This window comes from Entelurus aequoreus, linkage group LG05, assembly GCF_033978785.1.
Source record: "Entelurus aequoreus isolate RoL-2023_Sb linkage group LG05, RoL_Eaeq_v1.1, whole genome shotgun sequence".
Classification (NCBI taxonomy): Eukaryota; Metazoa; Chordata; class Actinopteri; order Syngnathiformes; family Syngnathidae; genus Entelurus; species Entelurus aequoreus.
Window position 1 is genome coordinate 72,066,847 of NC_084735.1, and position 20,167 is coordinate 72,087,013.

The 20,167-nt window shown below is 38.2% G+C and overlaps 1 protein-coding gene across 5 annotated transcripts in view; it reads left to right on the forward strand.

Moving 5' to 3' along the window:
- Positions 1 to 20,167, forward strand: part of dbn1 (drebrin 1) — an 83,684-nt gene that overhangs the window by 40,795 nt on the left and 22,722 nt on the right. For all 5 annotated transcript variants that reach the window (XM_062048850.1, XM_062048851.1, XM_062048853.1 and 2 more), the window contains exon 2: positions 18,983 to 19,038. In XM_062048850.1, coding sequence (XP_061904834.1) covers positions 18,983 to 19,038 — 56 coding nt within the window. The remainder of the gene's footprint in view (positions 1 to 18,982; positions 19,039 to 20,167) is intronic.

Genomic DNA, 20,167 nt, shown 5'->3' on the forward strand with positions numbered 1-20,167 from the left:
AAATGACAAGAATTAGCAATTCCACACTACTTTCATTATGAATGTTATTTTTCAACAGCTGAAATAAAGTTGTCAGTTTGAACCGTCAGATAAGCCTCCTGCATGTTTGTGTGCCCGAGTCGACTCACAAGCTCCTCCTCTCCCTCACCTCCCTCTGCCCAAACGCGCTCTGATTTTCGTTGCTATGGTAACGTTTACATGCCTTCAAAATAAGATGCAGATACAACATTAAAAATAAATATAAAGTGCATGAGATTTTTAACTCACCGTAACGCTTAATCAATGGGAGCCCTGAGCTTGTTTCTCTGCAACGAGACGGTCCCAACTGGGGGTAATGGGAGACAAAGACACCCGAAGTGTGTTGCTTATGTCCAGTCTGCTACGTTGTTTTGTTTTGGTGGCTGTCACTGCAGAAAATCCCACTTCACACAGATAGGATGTTGGAAATGGCAACAGTGTTTTCAGTGCTGTGGTGGCGATCTCGGGGTATTCTGCCATGACTTTAATCCAGAAAACAGGCAGAGTTTTTGTCTGAAATACACTTTTAAGGCTGCCGTCATTTGCGATCTCCAGCATTTGATCTTCTTCTTGCATAGACATGCTGGATTCATCTGCTTTGTTGACAAAGTAGTGAAACAAAAATTAATATTATCAACAACAGTATCAATATTAGTTACAATTTCAACAAAGCAGTGATTTAAGATCCTTCAATGACATTATCATTAGACATTTATAAAAAAAAAAAAAGAAAAAAAAAGAACAATAGTGTCACAGTGGCTTACACTTGCATCACATCTCATAAGCTTGACAACACACTGTGTCCAATATTTTCACAAAGGTAAAATAAGTCATATTTTTGGTTCATTTAATAGTTTAAACAAATTTACATTATTGCAATCAGTTGATAAAACATTGTCCTTTACAATTATAAAAGCGTTTTACAAAAATCTACTACTCTGCTTGCATGTCAGCAGACTGGGGTAGATCCTGCTGAAATCCTATGTATTGAATGAATAGAGAATCGTTTTGATCGGAAAAATATCGTTTTTGAATCGAGAATCGCGTTGAATCGGAAAAAAAAAAAAGATTTATAATCGAATCGTGACCCCAAGAATCGATACTGAATCGATTCGTGGGACACCCAAAGATTCGCAGCCCTAATATACAGTATATAGTTCATACATTGTATTGCTTTTATCTATTTTCACGTAAAAAACAAACTTTTTAAAGTGTGACAACTTTTATTTTATTTTGTAGTAGTAGCAACTTCCTTGTTCATTTACCGAATCCGGTCAACTTCCTTTGTTTTCACTTTATCGAACTGCGCATGGCAGTGACGCCGAGGCCACATTTGGGCCACATTGGGGCCACATGGGGGCCTGTGCGCGTTTATACTGGAGACTGATAAACTGTTATCTGGAAAAAAATCTGATTTAGAAAAAATCTGATTTTGATCACGTTGGCCTGCAGTGTAAACGTAGTCCAAGTGTAGATCAATATATAATTGATACTAAAATGATTAGATTGATATTTTTATTTTCTCAAAATATTTTTGTTAATGTTTACCAATTCAGACAATAAGTCCCTGGACCCATTATAATGATTTCAATGAGTAAATGATAGTGCTGTAGTTATTGATTTTCCGTAGTTATTCTGTACTATTGACTTTGTTTTGATTAAACAATTGTATGTAATAAAATAGAATAAGGAACTAATTATGTTAGTGTGCTGATGTTAACATGTCAATAGCACTCACCATCAGTACATTAAAAATGTACATTTAATACATGGGTTAGGTATCAGTATTGGTATTGGCCAATCTAACATAGGGATGATTGGTATCGGACTCGGCAGGATAAAACCCTGATTGGAACATCCCAGTATTATTCGTAAAATGTCTATAATGTTGTCCTTTGACAAGATGTACTACAGAAAATGTTGAATATCAGGAGAGGCGTGTCAGTGTTTGAGAGTAGCTGTGGGGGCGTAACTATGTTTTGAGAGTAGCCACCAGGTGGTGTCTGTATTTATATGACTTAATTTTAATGTCGGTGTTTGATGGCAGCTGCAGCTACGGAGGCGTGGCTGTCTTTGATTGATCGTATTGCAGGAAGTTGTGTCCGTGTCTGAATTACAGTAGCTGGAGAGGTGTGTCTGTTTATGATTGACAGTAGCTCCCGGCCTCTGGTGTATTTGTTTGAATGGCAGATATTATATGTTGTCATGCGGAGCAAATTGACACAGTAGGTGGTAGACAAGTGATCCAAATGAGGCTTTTTAAGCCCAGTATAATCATCAACATTTTTCAATGTGTGCACAGATTGTGAGATAAAGCAATGTATAACGTCGTAGGCTTTCACTTTGGATGAATAAGCAGAACAAAAGGCAGATTTTTTTAGGTTGATATCGTAATCTTTTGAGGGCATCCTCCTACCTAAAAGTCCTCTCTCTCTTTCTCTCTCTTGCTAAACCATCCACCCACATTTTTTTGTTGGACTTATTTCCTTTGGAATTGTGCCAGAGCTGCTGCATGATCGTTGAAGTACATAATAATGATACTTCCTGGCTGCACAGATTGATGCAGATTGCTGAAATAGTTTAGTTCCACTAATTGAAGCACGACCATTTTGTCGAACATTTATAAAGTGAAACTAAAATATATTTTTTTACTTGAGATGAAAGCTTCAAGACTAACAAAGTACTTTTTATTCCTCCCTAAAGTTCTGAGAAATCACTTCGGTAAGTCCCCAGCCCCGATTATACAGTTCTGGGAGCATTCATAACAATTACATCTACAACTTTGACATGTGAAAAATTCAGAGACACATTGGAACAAATCAGTCAAGTTTGTAAAAATGTGGAGATTTTAGCTCAAGTACCGTCGTCGGCGTGTCTATCCTATGTACAAAATAGGGATGGGTAATTAATATGTCCAATTTATCATGATCCCTCATGACAGGCATGGACTTGTTTTGTGTTTTAAACCCTATTTCATGTGTTTAAGTTTGTTTCCTTTACAGCACTCTTGTTTTGCCAAGTCCACTTTGTTTTTCCATGTGTAGTGGTAACTTTACCTCTGCTCTCAGCGCTGGCTCCTCACCTGTTCCGGCCTGATTGACAATCAGGAGGCTCACCTGGTTCTGATTGCCAATCAGCGTTGTCTGTTTGACTCCTTGTGCTTAGAACAGCCTCATGTTGATGCCGTACCCCATCCCGTGTTCCATATTTTTCCACACTGCTTTATGCCTGTAAATGTTTGCCGTTTGTTCTTGTTTGATCGTTGTTAGTTTATTTTTGCTTCGTCCACGCTGGCGCTTCCCGATTTTTTGGTCAGTAACTTTTTTTTTACCTATAGGTCGACTCCCATTTCTGCATCCTGGGTTCAGGCCGCCGGCTCAGCCGTGACACAATTGACGGCATACTTGTAAACTCTCCAATTTTCCTCTATAACTTGCGTATTTTGCTCTTCTTTTCCAGCGCCCTCTGGTTCTCGTGTTTTTCCTTACGTCTTCCGTACTGCAGTACGACACTTGTCAGCTAAGAAATTAAGTTATGTATAATTTCGGAAATATTAGCCTCTGTTCAGTTATTGCCTACTTCCAATTATTCTTTTTGTGGTTCTTATAAAAAAAAATATCTCAGCATTTCTCTCTGAATGTACTGAAGAGTGACGTTCTTTAGATAGCAATTTAGTTGTAAGGGAATCAAATGCGCCTCGGCTGGCTACAGCCGACTGTTTTATTGCGGCAATCTGATGAATCAAAATCAATAACATTCTCCACATTTAATCGATTACTAATCTCTTTTCTCTCTCTGGCGTCTGATCATATCAGGTAAGACAATGCTTTTTTATTTGCTCCGAAACACACAAATCATGATGGCCATCATTAAGAAGAAGCTAAGTCCAATTCTAAAAGAGGATGTGGTATGTAAATGGGATATGATACGACAGTGGCATAGCTGACCTTTTATTTCACATTATCTCTTCGCTTCAGCCTTCACCGCAAAGGTCTTGATTGTCGTTTGTAGCGTGGAGTCAGTCAGTAGCCAGCCTTTACGGCAGTAGCCAGCATCCACCCCGCAGTGTGGTGCCAAATTTATCGAACCCTAACCCTATTCAGCGTTATTGACCGAGGGACATATTTTTCTCTTCAGGAGCATTCAAAAGTGTCGGTTACCTCGATTAGAAGCCGCCTCTTATGTAAAGGTCCAGTGCGCAGCCCTGCTGGGAACACTGGGAGTCTGCGTTTAAATAAAATCGATGCGACAGGGGACATGGAGCTTGTAAAGGTCACGACAAAGTGCAGCCGACCCTAGGGAAGCATCTAACAAAGCCAATAAAAAAAAATGATGCATTTCCAATTAAAGCTTCAATTACTTTTTTTTATCGTGTTTACCATTCATTCAAATAATTTACAAAAAGAAATAGATTGTTTTTATTGTTCAAGCAGCAGAAGTAGAAGTTTTTAAGTGGCGATACAAATGCTGCTTGTATTGACAAGAGGCGATCCATAACCCGGGTGTAGGAGCATGCGGCAAATACCAACATATGAGAAAGAGTGACTTTACAACTTGAGCTTTAGAAAAGCAACCTGGCAAGATGACGAGCATCCATTTTGTTCATAGGCAGTGATGGGCAGCTCGATACCAAAATACCAATACTGCCAATAGCACATTTTCTTACATTGGTATTGACTATCATATGCCAATATTGCTATTTTGACTCATTTGGGGGAGTTGTGTGTTTGAGGGAAGCAGACAACTATTGTAAGTATGTATCCAGATTAGCATCTGAGTGCTAAATTGGGCCACTTTTTAGTTTATCGTAATTTAGCATCATGCGTATCTGTCTTGTCAACATCTCAAATGAAGAAATGTATCAGCAGGCAGGTATAATGTTATGTTGGATACCTACATAACTAAAATAGCTTACAATGTTAGCATAACATTTCAGTTTCAGTTCAGTTCCAGTTTATTTCAAACATGCATACAATGTAATGCATCACATATTTCCAGTTGTTTCTTTGCAGCATGTCCGAAAAGGAGTAGGAAGGAGCAGAGCTTATTTAATCCTACCCCTTTTCATATCATAGCAATTTTAACCCAATTTCCTTGTTCTCTGTTTGTAACAGAACAGTTGAATGATTCCACATATAGATATGCTAAAGGTCTTATTTTTTATTATACATATGAATAGTATAATAACAGCATTAAAATCGACAACAAACTGTCATTAAGTGTTGTAAACGCATACAGATGTTTTAAATTAGATTTTCCTCTAAGGTTATATTTCTCTTCTTTTGTTGAGAAGCATTGTTGAACATTCTTGGGTAGCAAGTTATAGTTTGCATCGTTCAAAATTGTTGCTGTTTGCAAATGCACTAAGTCGCTGAATTTCAATATTTTTGATTCAATAAATAAAGGGTTTGTATATTCTCTATAAAATAAGTAATTATGGTGTGTATCGGGGACGGCGTGGCGCAGTTGGGAGAGTGGCCGTGCCAGCAACCTGAGGGTTCCTAGTTCGATCTCCACCTTCTACCAACCTTGTGAAGTCCGTTGTGTCCTTGAGCAAGACACCTCACCCTTGCTCCTCATGGGTCGTGGTTAGGGCCTTGCATGGCAGCTCCCGCCATCAGTGTGTGAATGGGTGAATGTGGAAATAGTGTCAAAGCGCTTTGAGTACCTTGAAGGTAGAAAAGCGCTATACAAGTATACCCCATTTACCATTTGACAGCTGTGTCGGCATGTACGGCGATATCATGCTATTTACCGATTTGCAACCATGATAACAGGACACCTGCTGATTGGAGCAAGCGTTGTACTGTTTCAAAAAATAGCATCATCAATCCATCAATCAAAGTTTATTTATATAGCCCTAAATCACAAGTGTCTCAAAGGGCTGCACAAGCCACAACGACATCCTCGGCCCAGATCCCCCCTGCCCCCCCTCTCCACGAAGGAGAGGGGGGGGCATAACAGAAAAGAGACGGCAGATCAACTGGTCTAAAAGGGGGGTCTATTTAATGGCTAGAGTATATATACCTGTACAATGTTTGTCTAATCTTGAACGGGTTTCTGGTGAAAAGGAAATGTTGTACTTGTTGTACAATGAAAAAAAAGATCATACAATACCGTACCATACCATAATACTATCTCTAGCTAGCTTTTAGCATGTAGCTCATAATGTTAACTTGGACAAAAAGCTGTGATAGCAGAGCTTATTTATTTAATCTACAGTAGCAAAACACATTTTATTAGCATTACCCTATTTCATTTACTCCCTTGTTGTGAACATTTGCATTTCTAGTAGTGTCTGGAGTGTTGTGGTGTTTGGTCGTCTCACGTGTCTCAAATAGACGTTTCTTCTTTTATAACTCCTTGAGTTATAGTCTTGTTAATAATGTACTTTAGTAAATTGCCACACTTTGATATGAAAGCGGAAACTATTGCATTTAATGCTTTTGTCATGCTAGTTCTTACTTCTAAAGAGATATATTGATTCCTATCTATTTTACTTTGCTTTACTGTCTGTCACACTTCTCAACCGACCTATTTTAGCATCAGTGTGCAGCGTATGTGCTTCTGATTGGCATGCCGCCATATGCGCTCGCATTCACAGCGGAAATTAGAGAAAGAAAAAGACGGTGGAGGAAGGAGTGTAAAGTATCGAGATGCAAGAAAGCGGGAGTTTGTGGCGTTCAGAGTACTGAGCGGATGAAAGGCCCCCGCTGGCTGACTGCCTACGCTGACCCGGCCTATCAAAGCCACTCTGTGTGAGTTCTTGTTTTGTTTTAAGTTCAAACCCTGCGACACAAACGTCTCTGTCAGTGGGGACCTCACCCAGTCGACAACACCTGCTGATTTTTAATGAACACAAATGACGACTCAACGCCCGACTGGCAAGTCCGTGTTGACAATAGAAGGGCATAATAGAACGATTTGCAGCGAATGTTCGTTTCGTGATGCTGTTTGCAGGGGCGTATTTAGTCATTTAGGGGTACAAGGTAAACATAATAAAAATAACATGGTATTTAACCATGTTGGAAACGACCATTCGAGCTGCACATTAAAGCCTAGCGAGCCCCGCAATTACCCAACGCTCTTACTGTAATGGATAGGAACATTAATCAACATCAAATAGCGATCGTTATTTTCCTAGCAGAGTTTAACCGGATGCGACATGTAGCACAATTATTGTGAAGGCCAAAGGAGTGCGACTGATGGGGAAAAAGAGAGTTCTTGGCGGTGGCTGTGTTTGAACGACTGTTGACTTTAAAAAAAAGTGCCTCTAGGGGCTTGCACTGAATGTGAAAAAGGTTGAGACCTTAGGCAGTTTAAATAAAAATGTTTGCTTTCTTCTCGGTTTCCCCTCTTCTATGCTCCACTTGGGTAAAACCTCTGATAACCCCACCAACATGTTTGGTTTGGTCTGTTTTCCGGAATCAAACCTGCGCGTGTGCAGTAGCATGTACCGGTAATCGTTCATTGCGTGCGAAAGAAGGGGGGGCTGTCAAAAACATGATTAAGCTTTTTAAAGTATTTTGAAGTGCACAAACTAAGACAAAATAATAAAGATTTGTTTTAGATACCGTTGAAGAAAACATTATAATTGTTTCTTATGAGATATTTTGGGCCGCCCAGAAATCTGTCTGTTTGCCTAAAGGTAAGTCCACCTCTGGCTGTTTGACATCTATTGGAAATAATAAGGTTAATTGTTGTCATAATACCTTGATGAACTGGCTATGAACATTTTAATATTCTTAACCATCATACAAGTATAAAAAGAAGTACCGTAAACCACCCTATAATAACTATAAAATAAAGTGAAGTGAAGTGAATTACATTTATATAGCGCTTTTTCTCAAGTGACTCAAAGCGCTTTACATTGCGAAACCCAATATCTAAGTTACATTTAAACCAGTGTGGGTGGCACTGGGAGCAGGTGGGTGAAGTGTCTTGCCCAAGGACACGACGGCAGTGACTAGGATGGCGGAAGCGGGGATCGAACCTGCAACCCTCAAGTTGCTGGCATGGCCGCTCTACCAACCGAGCTATACCGCCCCAAAGTATAACTACTCATTCTTTAAAGATCCCTGATGCATGATTTGTTGGCTAGCTTCTCTGTCTGTGTGTGTGTGTGTGTGTGTGTGTGTGTGTGTGTGTGTGTGTGTGTGTGTGTGTGTGTGTGTGTGTGTGTGTGTGTGTGTGTGTGTGTGTGTGTGTGTGTGTGTGTGTGTGTATATATGCATATATGTATATATATTTATATATGTATGTATATATGTGTATATATATATATATATGTGTATGTGTGTGTGTGTGTGTATATATATATATATATATATATATATATATATATATATATATATATATATATATATATATATATATATACATATGTATATATATATATACAGTATGTATGTATGTATATATATATATTCATATATATTAACTTATAACCCTATATTTTAATTTTAATGACTTTTTATTTACCTTAAAATGTATTTAATGACTCCAGGAAATGCAACATGAATTAAAAATGAATCCATCAATCAAAGAGGGGGTGTGCGGTTTGGTTGATTGGCAATGTATGGTCTTGGTTTGATTCATTGGAGAAGTACACTTTGTGTTTCAGGACAGTGTTGTGAATAGAAAATACTGCTTTGCTTAAATCCACAGTCCAGGCTAAATGTCTTAGAATACAAAAAGGGGTTTGGGCTATCACCGCAGAACATCGGGTCACAGTCAAACATCCCCTCGCCCGTCTAAACATTCTCTGTTGTCATTCTTGTTTACACTCGCTGACATGGCAACGGCCCAACATTGCGCTGGACTCTGTGCTGGTCAGCGCTGGGTTCTGATTGGTGCGAAGGAGAGAGGCGGCAGCAGAAGTAGTCACAGCAAGTCCATTATGAGCCGAGCTGTACACAATGGAAGACTGTGAACGAGACTTGGGCCCCTCTGATGAGGAGTCACGACAGCTAGGACTTAGCATCACATCAAAATTCAGATGTTGTCTAAATTAGAAAAGAAGTTCACAAAAAGTATTTTTGCTATTGCAGAAAATCCAAAATTGACTGGAGAATTCGAGGGCATTTAAAGTATTTGTGGAATGATGGACAGACACTCCGACTTCTCCCTGAGGGACACTGAAGGGCTTTTCACTTGGCTGTTGTGATTGCATTGGATTACCGAACCCAAGCAGCCACTCTATCCCCAATGTTGTCCTAAGGGAGCAGGCTAAACCATCATCCCCCCCAGAGTCTATTAGAGTCAGGGGCAAGAGAACCCTGCAAGGCTGAAACTCATCTAGAATGTCCAGAGTTTAAATTCAAAACAACTGGCCAACAAGTCACTCCCACACTGCCTCAAAAAGAAGCAATTTTTCCACATTATTGCCCTGTTGCAGTTCTGTATGAACCTCACTGACATTAAATGAGTTAAAACCGGCAATTTTGCACTTTTTGGAAGTACAGTAGTACCCGTGTATAAACCGAGGCCTGTCCTGATGTGTTGAAAGCGATTGTTGCTCGACAAATATTTGTCATACAGGACTCTGGGATTGCAGAGTGCCTTATTTTTCTTAATTTTCCCAGCAGATTTCCCATGTTTTAAACTGCAAATGTTGACAGCTAGGTTTACACCACAACATAAAGTTACCTAATCATATTTTCATGTAAGCATGTGTTTTTTACCGCACAGACATTGGTGCCACGACAAAAACACCAGTGTCAACTCTTAAGTGAAGTGCACCGAAGGTGGGTAGCTGTAACATTTCAACTGATACTCTACCAATTCCCAGTACCTAAGAAACAATACCGGTACTCAATTTTCTGTACTTTTGTGTGCGTTCATGTGTGAATAAATCATCATTTGTTTAATAATTACATTTTTAAAAATGTATCGTATTTTTCGGACTATAAGTCGCACCGGAGTATAAGAAGGAAAAAAACATATACGTCGCACTAGATTATAAGTCGCATTTTTGGGGGAAATTTATTTGATAAAATCCAACACCAAGAATAGACATTTGAAAGGCAATTTCAAATAAATAAAGGATAGTGAACAACAGGCTGAATAAGTGTACGCCATATGACGCACAAATAACCAACTGAGAACGTGCCTGGTATGTTAACGTAACACATCATGGCAAGAGTCATTCAAATAACTATAACATATAGAACATGCTATACGTTTACCAAACAATCTAATCCCTAAATCCCATGAAATCTTCCTCCCCGGTGTCGCCTCTGGTATGTCCTTTCTTTCTGCTGCTCGATTGCCGTTCTCTGCTGCATATTTCACTACGTCCAGCTTGTAATCTGCAGTATATGATTTCCTCTTCGGTGCCATTTTTGTTCGGTCCTTCTCAGTTTTTATAAGTTACCGCCAATGTTGATGTGATCCATTTTAATAGCTACTGCAGTAGCATATAGCAGTTAGTATTCCATGACCCACAATGCACTTCTGCCATGAACCTCCCCCGCCAAATTCTTATTGGTTGACGTGTGAGTGACGATTGCTGACGTGTGTGTGACGATTGCTGCCATTTGTTTCGTCTCTTACGCGAATGAGATAAATAATATTATTTTGATATTTTACGGTAATGTGTTAATAATTTCACAAATAAGTCGCTCTGGAGTATATGTCGCACCCACGGCCAAACTATGAAAAAAACTGCGACTTATAATCCGAAAAATACGGTATTTAACATTTAACAGTAAGCTGGTGATAGTAGTACTGTCCAGTTGTTATATCTTGTTTTCTCATTTGCAAGTATTATATGCAGTAGAAGACTTTTCATTCCTCATAGCAGTAATGTATAGACTACGATGTGTTGCCTAGTCAGGAAGTAGCCTTTGCCATTAAAGCTGAATCTAGTTTTTTGTTGTGCCCTAAAAAGGTGTTTATACTGTAAGAATTGTACTTATTACACACCAGCTGCCGGATTGTAACGTGCATTTTAGTTGTAATTTTCATTACCAAATTTGGAGGTGTTGAACTCGCTAATGCTAATTAGTAGCATGTCTATAGCAAATCTATTATAGATCAGCATCAAACTACCGCATTTTGAAAAGTGGAGGCTTACTGTAAATTTGAGGCATACTAATGGACATTACCACATTACCAAAAGGCAGTCCAGCTGAGTTCACGTGAGTGCTTGTTTGCCCGCCAAGTGTTTAAATACTCTCTGTGCCTATAGAAGTACCAAATTTGGGAGCCATCCCTACTGAAGTGCGCACTAAGTTTAATTGTGAACTTTTGGTATTAAGTAGGATAATGTTTTTATTTGTGGCCCTTAAAAACAGTCAATACTTCGATACTTGTTGTTTTGGATCAAAGGTAATATCCTTATTTTTTGTCGGTTACATTAGTTACAGTACCTCTAACTTCTGTTTTAGTAGTTCTGGTTTCATTTCACTTTAAAACAAGTATGACTGGGAAGGTTGAGGTTAGTATTGCAACACAAGTCTCTCTTTTAACTTCCTTTATTGGAGACATTTGGACATGAATGTTTCCCTTCTGTTCGAGACAGTGTGAACGATCCCCCAACTAATTGAATACGATCAAACTCAGCCTTTTTCCTGTAAACGGTGACACAGCCAAACGTGGCGCTTTGCTCACAACATCCTTTCACATTGATGGAAAAAAATCTTCCTCAATTTGCTGCTTCAGCTGCTGCTGCTGGTTGGCAAGACCACTGGGATTCCCATCTGGTCAATTCATCACTAGCCGTTAGCGGCTGTTAAAAAAGTGCTCTCGTTTGGCTTAGGAGAGACAAAAGACATGCTCGTAATGTTAGCGTTGCCAAAAAGCCCCCAACTTGATCTTTCCGAGTGGTATTTGATGCCCAATATGGACTTTTGTGGACTTTTCTGGTCTTTCAGTGCCTTACTCCCTGCCATCACGCATAATTCCCCACCCTCAAGTGCTTCATTGCTTTTGCATGAAGTCACTGCAATGGTTTTCTCCCTCAATAAATAACAATGCTATCTTAACTGTTTTCCGCATACTTCTCTCCAATGCTCGCTCTGTTTGGTCACTATGAACATACTTTTAGCCAACCGCATGCTTTTGCTATTAAATCACTGGTCACTTGAAACTTCTGACGATAGATGTAGTGTTTATTTCAACTTGTGAGGCCGGGCAAATGAAAGAAAGCAGCGTGTCACATCTCCTGTCCTGTATGTAAGGAACTATTTCCTTGCGCACGTCATCATCTGGCTTTTCATCCCTAATGGATCAGCAACGTTCCGTTGTCATCTTCCCCGAGTCAGTCGGAGATATGACAACCGCTTCGAGAGCTGGCACGGTTCATAACATAACGGTTCTAACTTGTGGTGACTTTTATTCTCACCAGCAGGCCCGGACTGGCGGAGCCTAGAGGGAGCCTCTGCAAGTCTTTAATTCAGACTGAAACTCTTGTTACTTTGCATACTTAAACCTCCATTGAATGAGGCCACTTTCATGAGGTTGTCACGGCGACTGATGATGCAATTTGTCCATAAATTACTTCGCCTTTTGTGCTGATTGAACATCATTAGACTCTGTGCTTAAAATATCGCAGTTGAAACTCAGAAAAGGCAGTCTAACTCAAGTGGAACCTGCACATGTTCCTATAGGAAATCATGTTAAATAAATAAATCTGTTTCGGGGTCTAACAGTGGTAATATAAATGTGTGTGTGTGTGTGTGTGTGTGTGTGTGTGTGTGTGTGTGTGTGTGTGTGTGTGTGTGTGTGTGTGTGTGTGTGTGTGTGTGTGTGTGTGTGTGTGTGTGTGTGTGTGTGTGTGTGTGTGTGTGTGTGTGCGTGTGTATACAGTATGTGTATATACAGTATGTGTGTGTGTGTATATATATAAAATAACAAATTAACTCTCATGTGATTAATCCCACAAAATTGCATTATTTATGTATATATGCAGATTAATCAAGTTGTTTTTTTTAAAGTGATTTTTTACACCAATTTATTTTGAGCTCCTTTATCTTAACAATCAAATGGTTTCCTGAAAAGCGGTGTGGGTTTTATAAAAGGTCAGTGATCAGGTCAATACATACGCATACATCATTTTGCTTCAAAATAAACTCTCCGTCCTTGCTAGCAGATAACATTCCTTCACAGTTTCAAACCTCTTCTTTTAGTGAGAAATTCTTGCCTCCGTGGTGCCGAATAGACTGTTTCTTACATGTAGCATTATCACTGGAGGATGAGGAATAGCTAAACATGCTACTATACACTCTGTAGATAGATATGCTAACCGCTAGCTAGAGCGCTTGAATGTAAACAGGGGTGGGCGGATCGATGCAATATTGACCATAACGATACAAAGTGTAGTATCAATATATGGTCAATACAACAGTGATTAGATCGATATTTTTTATTCTCACAAAATAGTTTTTTTTTAATTGTTTTGGTTATTATTTACAAACCAGGAAATACGTCCCTGGACACACGAGGACAATACCCAAAATATTAAAATCAGAGCCAAGAGTAGTTTTTGCGTATGTTTAGTTATTTTTGCACAATTGACTTTATTTTGCGCAAAATAATTTGCTATATGAGAGCGCTGTAGTGTTTTTAGGAATGTGATGCAAATATGTAAGGCTCCTCACACGTTTTTAAATGTACTTGCAGGCCGGTCTGGATTTGGCTCCCGGGCCGCCGATTGAGTAGCCCTGCATTAGACACATAAGCAATATTTCCAAATAATGGTGTTTTGTAGGGATTGCTCATATTGTACTAAGAACACAGACACTTCCCTATGTTGCAGTTAATTAAATTTACAGTTTTATGGTCATCACATGTTTCCGCTGTATTGCTTGAACGTCGGTAAATGTTTTTCTAAAACTGGGGTTCTTAACCTTTTTGACCACGAGGCCCAACTTTTACACTACAGAGGGGCCCGGGACCCATTCAAATATTAACACACAAAAATAAATGTACTTACAATTATGTTGTGCTTAAATAAACTAACTTAATAATGAATGTTTCTAAACTTAACTGTCAATAAAATTAAAAGTGCAAATAAAAATATAGCTTTCATCACCTCATTTTTGCACTTAAGAATCTACTCTATAAATTCATCTCCATACTTCTGTTTGTCTGAAATTGTCATTAATGCCACAAGTGGTGGAAAAGTGTAGACAGATATTTTTGGGCAGCCTGCTAGGGGGCGCTCGCGGCCCAACAAGGGACCCCAACAACCCTGTTCTAAAAGATATCCTAGTTGAAAGAACATAGTGGGACCTCCTAAAATCATCCACAACTTTATAGGAAAATGTAAAGTAACTTAATCTGTTCTGGAGTCCAACCGCGACCGCCATTAAACTTCATTAACCGTGCAGGCAATGTTTTACATAACATTGATTAATTCCTAACTGCTAGTCAAACTGCTAAAGACGTAAAGTAAAAGTAGTTGTCCTTTGAAGATGCTCAGTAGACAGGAAACAGTAAACAACAATGCCACCACGTGTTTTACATCCATTAATCAAATCAAATCAAATCAACTTTATTTATAAAGCACATTTAAAATTTACCACAGGGGTAGCCAAAGTGCTGTACAATGGGCAGGTTAAAAGATAATACGAGAACCGAGTAAACACAACACAACACAAACAGAGCACGATAAAAAATAAATAAATAAAATAAATAAAACATAAAAACAGGTTCACAGCAGGTGTATTATGGGGCGCCATTGCAGGATGGATATCACTCAGTGTTAAAAGCCATGGAATAAAAGTATGTTTTTAAGAGAGATTTAAAAACAGGAAGAGAGGAGGCTTGTCTAACACTCAGAGGTAGGTTGTTCCAGAGCTTGGGAGCAGCAGCGGTGAAAGCTCTGTCACCTCTAAGCTTCAGCCTTGTGTCAGGGACCGTCAGTAGCAGCTGATCGGCTGATCTTAGTGATCGGGTGGGGCAGTAAGGCTGAAGGAGGTCGGAGAGATATGTTGGCGCGAGGTTGTTTAGACATTTAAAAACAAATAAAAGGAGTTTAAAATTGATTCGGTAACGCACAGGGAGCCAGTGAAGGGACGCTAACATAGGGGTGATGTGCTCACATCTGCGGGTCTGTGTTAGCAGACGAGCAGCAGAGTTCTGCACGAGCTGCAGGCGGGCGAGGGAGGCCTGGCTAATGCCTACATACAGGGCATTGCAGTAGTCAAGACGAGTGGAGATAAAGGCGTGGATTAATTTCTCGAGATCATGTCCTGATAGAAGCGGTTTCACTTTCGCTATTTGGCGTAATTGATAAAAGCTTTTTTTAACGACGCTGCTGATTTGTTTTTCGAATTTCAAATCTGAGTCGAACTTTACCCCCAGGTTTGTGACACAGTCGCTGAGATACGGGGTCAGAGTGCCGAGGTCAACGTTGGGGGAGGGAGAGCGACTTGGACCGAACAACATAACCTCTTCATTTAGGCTCAGGAAGTTAGCTGAAAGCCAGGTTTTGATGTCGTGCAGGCAGTCAATAAGGCGTTCAACCGTGTTATTTTGTGCCATGGGAAAATAAATCTGGCAATCATCGGCATAAAAATGAAATGCAATATCGTACTTCCTAAAAATAGAACCAAGGGGGAGAAGGTAAAGCGCAAATAAGATTGGGGCAAGGATTGAGCCCTGGGGAACCCCATGTGGTAAAGGAGCTGTGGAAGACATAAAATTGTCTATTTTTACACAAAAACTCCTGTCGGTTAGGTACGACCGGAACCAGTTGAGGGCGGCGCCCTTAACTTACATTACTCGTATTGTACTAGCCAGACTCTTTACTCTATGTGGCTGTTCTATGGTTCTCATCACACTTTCTTCTTTAGCATCATAAAGAAATACAAAAAGTACTTTTAAAAATATACATATATATTTATATATTTCTTTTTGGACTTCAAGCATGCTGATGATGGTTTGAAATTCAAGTTTTGAAGCATATTTGTCCAAAGAAAGGAAGAGGCGATTATGTGAAAAGTATTCACAGTACGGAGTTTGCATGTTCTCCCCGTGACTGTGTGGGTTCCCTCCGGGTACTCCGGCTTCCTCCCACCTCCAAAGACATACACCTGGGGATAGGTTGATTGGCAACACTAAATTGGCCCTAGGGTGTGAATGTTGTCTGTCTATCTGTGTTGGCCCTGTGATGAGGTGGCGACTTGTCCTGGGTGTACCCCACCTTCCGCCTGAATCTAGCTGAGATAGGCTCCAGCACCCCGCGCGACCCCGAACGGGACAAGCGGTAGGAAATGGATGGATATTCACGGTACTGTAGATCAGAGCTCTCTCCATGCAAAAGATCTCCATTGCCCCCTGGTGGTATTAGACTAGTAAGGTAAAACATTTTTGAAAGTGGGTCTAAAAAAAGAAAACAAAAAACATAAACAATATATGTAAGATTATTTCTTAAGATGTTTCTTGTAAAATGTGTTGTGCTGCTTTCTGTGTCTTATCTTTATTTAACAAGGCCGCTCCCCTCAGGTCCCACTCTGCTGTTGCTTCCATAGCGATGGGAGGGGATTGGGGGGGGTGATGATGCCCAGTTACCATGGTGAAACTCACCAGTGGGCTATTTTTCCGTGGTGTTAAAACACATTAAAAGGTCTGCAATGGAACCCCGTATCCTTCTTGAGCAGATCAGATCAGAGAAAGTTGCAGAAGCTCCTCAAACTTTTGATTAATCCTGATTAATGGAGTCCTTTCACAATCCCTCATTATCTTTATCCCCCGTCCTCTTTTAGCACTCATCACTTCATTTGCCTTCATCCTTCATCAATCGTCCGCTTCATCCGTCCGCCATTTTATTCTTCTCTTCCTTCCTCCTTCACACTATTTTTCTCCAAGTGGTTTCTGGGTCATGAGGCCTCAGTATGAATAATAAACAGCTGTCTGCTTAACTCGGAATTATTTATAGAGCGCCCCTCGCGATATTAACCGCGCTTTTTTCTTTTTTCATCCACTCTTTTGTTTTTCTTTTCACAGTTTTGTCGTCTTTTGCCATTTCAGCTGTTCTGTCTCCAGCAATTAGCCAGTGCCCTGGTGACTGTCCTCCTGGTGTTTCCATCAGAGGCATGTTGTTGCATTTGTACACATTGCATAGTCATCTATGCATGTAGAGGCACAGTCAGAGGATATTTATGTCCCTTGAGGACCAATTTACACTCACATAAAGCCACATTTCATTGGCTTATTTGTGAGATTCTCCATTTTCAAAGGCCAAAAGCTCCAGATATGTATACTATACATAAGGGATGTTGGTCAACATTAAAAATCCACCCCACACATCGTGCCATGCACTGTATATGGACATATCACCGCCACTTCCTTCTAAATGGTACAAATTGAGACATTTGTACTGTGGTCAAGCTTTCCAATGACAATTTTGAATAAATAAATAAATATATCATTTTAAATAAAAACATATACACATCAGTTGCACAGTCCAAAAATAATAACAATAAAGAATACAATGGAATAAAACATTTATTATTGTATATATGATTCTTCGTCAGACAACCCTAAATAATAAATTAAGTCAAGGAATATTTTTTAGAATTTTGTGTTAGTTTTTATGCTTTTTATCCATTATTTATGTATTTTTCATTAGATACACAACACCAAAAACAATATATATTAGATTAAATAACGATGCATTTTTTATAACTATAGATTTTTAATTTCACAACCCAAAAATAATATATTTTAAAAAAACTGAGCATGAAGTTTCCTTAGTTTTGCATACGTTTTTTGTTTTCATTTTTTTAGGTTTAAATATCTGTTTATTTTTTTAATTACACAGCCCAAAATAATAATAATAATAATAATAATATTACATTTTATTTAGAAGTGTTTTTCTATAAACTGCATTTTACAAAAGACAATACAATAATTAATAGAATACTAAAAAGCAATGAATACAAAAAACATCACTCATTCACTGAAAAACAACTAGACATTAAATAACTGAAGATTAAAAATGTGGGTTTTGCCATGCGCCTGGAAAGTGGAAAAGTAAGTGCAGTTATGTGCAAGATAACAATAACATTAGTGTTTTTTATTAGTTTTGCATTAAAACTTTTTTTTAATTGCACAACCTACACATAATAATAAAACAAATAAATTAGATAAAATGTTTAAACTAAACAATTCATTACTTTTGGTGTATTTTTTAAATTATTGTATTTATTTGTGTATGTACTAAATGGTACAACCCAAAAATAATCTGTTAAACTACATTATAAGACTGCATCTTTGAAAAGATGAAAAGAATGTAGACAAGGAAGGTGTACCACAAAATAATAGTAAGAACAAAAATAAATTGCCCCTGCTTGTGCACTTTATCGCTGATATTACGCTGTCAGTATTATTTGTGAGGTTAAACAATTACAGGGCAAAGGGCTGTGGCTATTTCCGTGATCTTAAACGATGACATAAACCGAGAGGAAGAGGAATGTTTTTTGGAAGGCATGTGACTAAGCAGAAAGAGACAGAATGAGTGGGGAGGTCAGCACAAGGTCAGAGCAACGCTTCAGGCTGCAATAGTGTAAGGTCGTGTGGACTGACTAGTAATTGCCACTATAGCCACGAACACGCCCAGGCACACACAATGCAACATCCCTGGACAGCAGGATTAAGAAGCAAACAATACTTATTCTATTATTAATATTTTATAGAAATTATCAGATTTTTTGTTGCTTGCTAAGGTCATAGTTCAATCCCCCGATGGCACTGTACTGTATGACAGAGGTTTTTTTTTGATTGATTGAGACTTTTATTAGTAGTAGTAGTAGGTTAACAAATTCACATTTAATCTGTATATTTTAACCTCTTGTCACTTTCATTTCCTCTCACCCGAAGAGAATGTGTGATCTTTCAATACGTTTACGTTAAAATCTATGAAAGCATGTTCCGCAATTGCATATACTTTGGTGTTTATATCAAAGAGAGTATGATGAATGATGGTAATGTATCCCCCCTCCTGTCTTGTGAACAGGGCTTTGTACGCATACGACGATGACAGCAACAATTTAACGCTGGCATCATCAGGAGGTATGTTTGAGTTATACTTATTTCTCATGCAGCAAACTGATAAATGTCACTTATTAGTATGTATTTAATTTTTGGCATGATCTATTCTATTCAATGTGTTGCAATTCTGTGTGCATTTGTTGTCTGTTTTATTTATTTCATGCATTTTATTTAATTGTTTTTAATTTAGATGCAATCTAGTCACATTTATCTTTCTTTTTTCAATTTTCAAATGTGTTTAATTTTACTTAATTTTATTCAATGCAATACAATTAAATTCTAATTTCTTTTGATTTATTTATTGTAAGTTGACCTTTTTATTTATGTATTTCTTTGTCTTGCACTAACAGATACATTTCACATATTTGTATGAATATAATGTTTGTTTTTTCAATGCTTTGCAATTATATTTGAATGGTCCTTTATTTGATTTTTTTTTTTTCTATGTATTAAATTTTTTTTTCAACCAAACTTTAATCAGATAGCAGTTTTCATGCACAGCAAGTAAAAAAAAAAAAAAACACTCATGCACGCACACACACACACACACACGCACGCACAAACACACACACACACACACACACACACACACACACACACACACACACACACACACACACAAACAGCACTATTGACAATAACAAAACATGGCAGAGCACTGAGGATTTTATTTGAAGCGATACAATTTTTTTCAACATTTTATGTTTATTTATTTAAATTTGAATTTGATATTTGCTTTTCCTGCAGCTGTCAGATAAATGTCATGTATTTGTATGTATTTTATTTTTGTTTTATTCTATTCTGTTCAATGCAATTCTATTTTTTTATGTATTTTCATTTTATCATTTAAGCTAGAATTCTATTCACATTTAATTTGTTTACCTTTGAAACATATTTTATTTTCACTTTATTTTATTCAATGTGATATACTTCTGTTCACATTTGTATTAATTTATTGAAATTTGATCTTCCTATTTATTAATTTTTTCTTGCAGCTTGTAAATAAATGTCACATATTTGTTTGTATTTTACTTTTGTTTTATTCTACTCTATTGAGCGTGTTGCAATTATTCCTTTTTATATGTATGGAGATGCCATTCCATTCACATTTTTCTTTTAATTTTTAATTTTCAAATGTATATTATTTTTA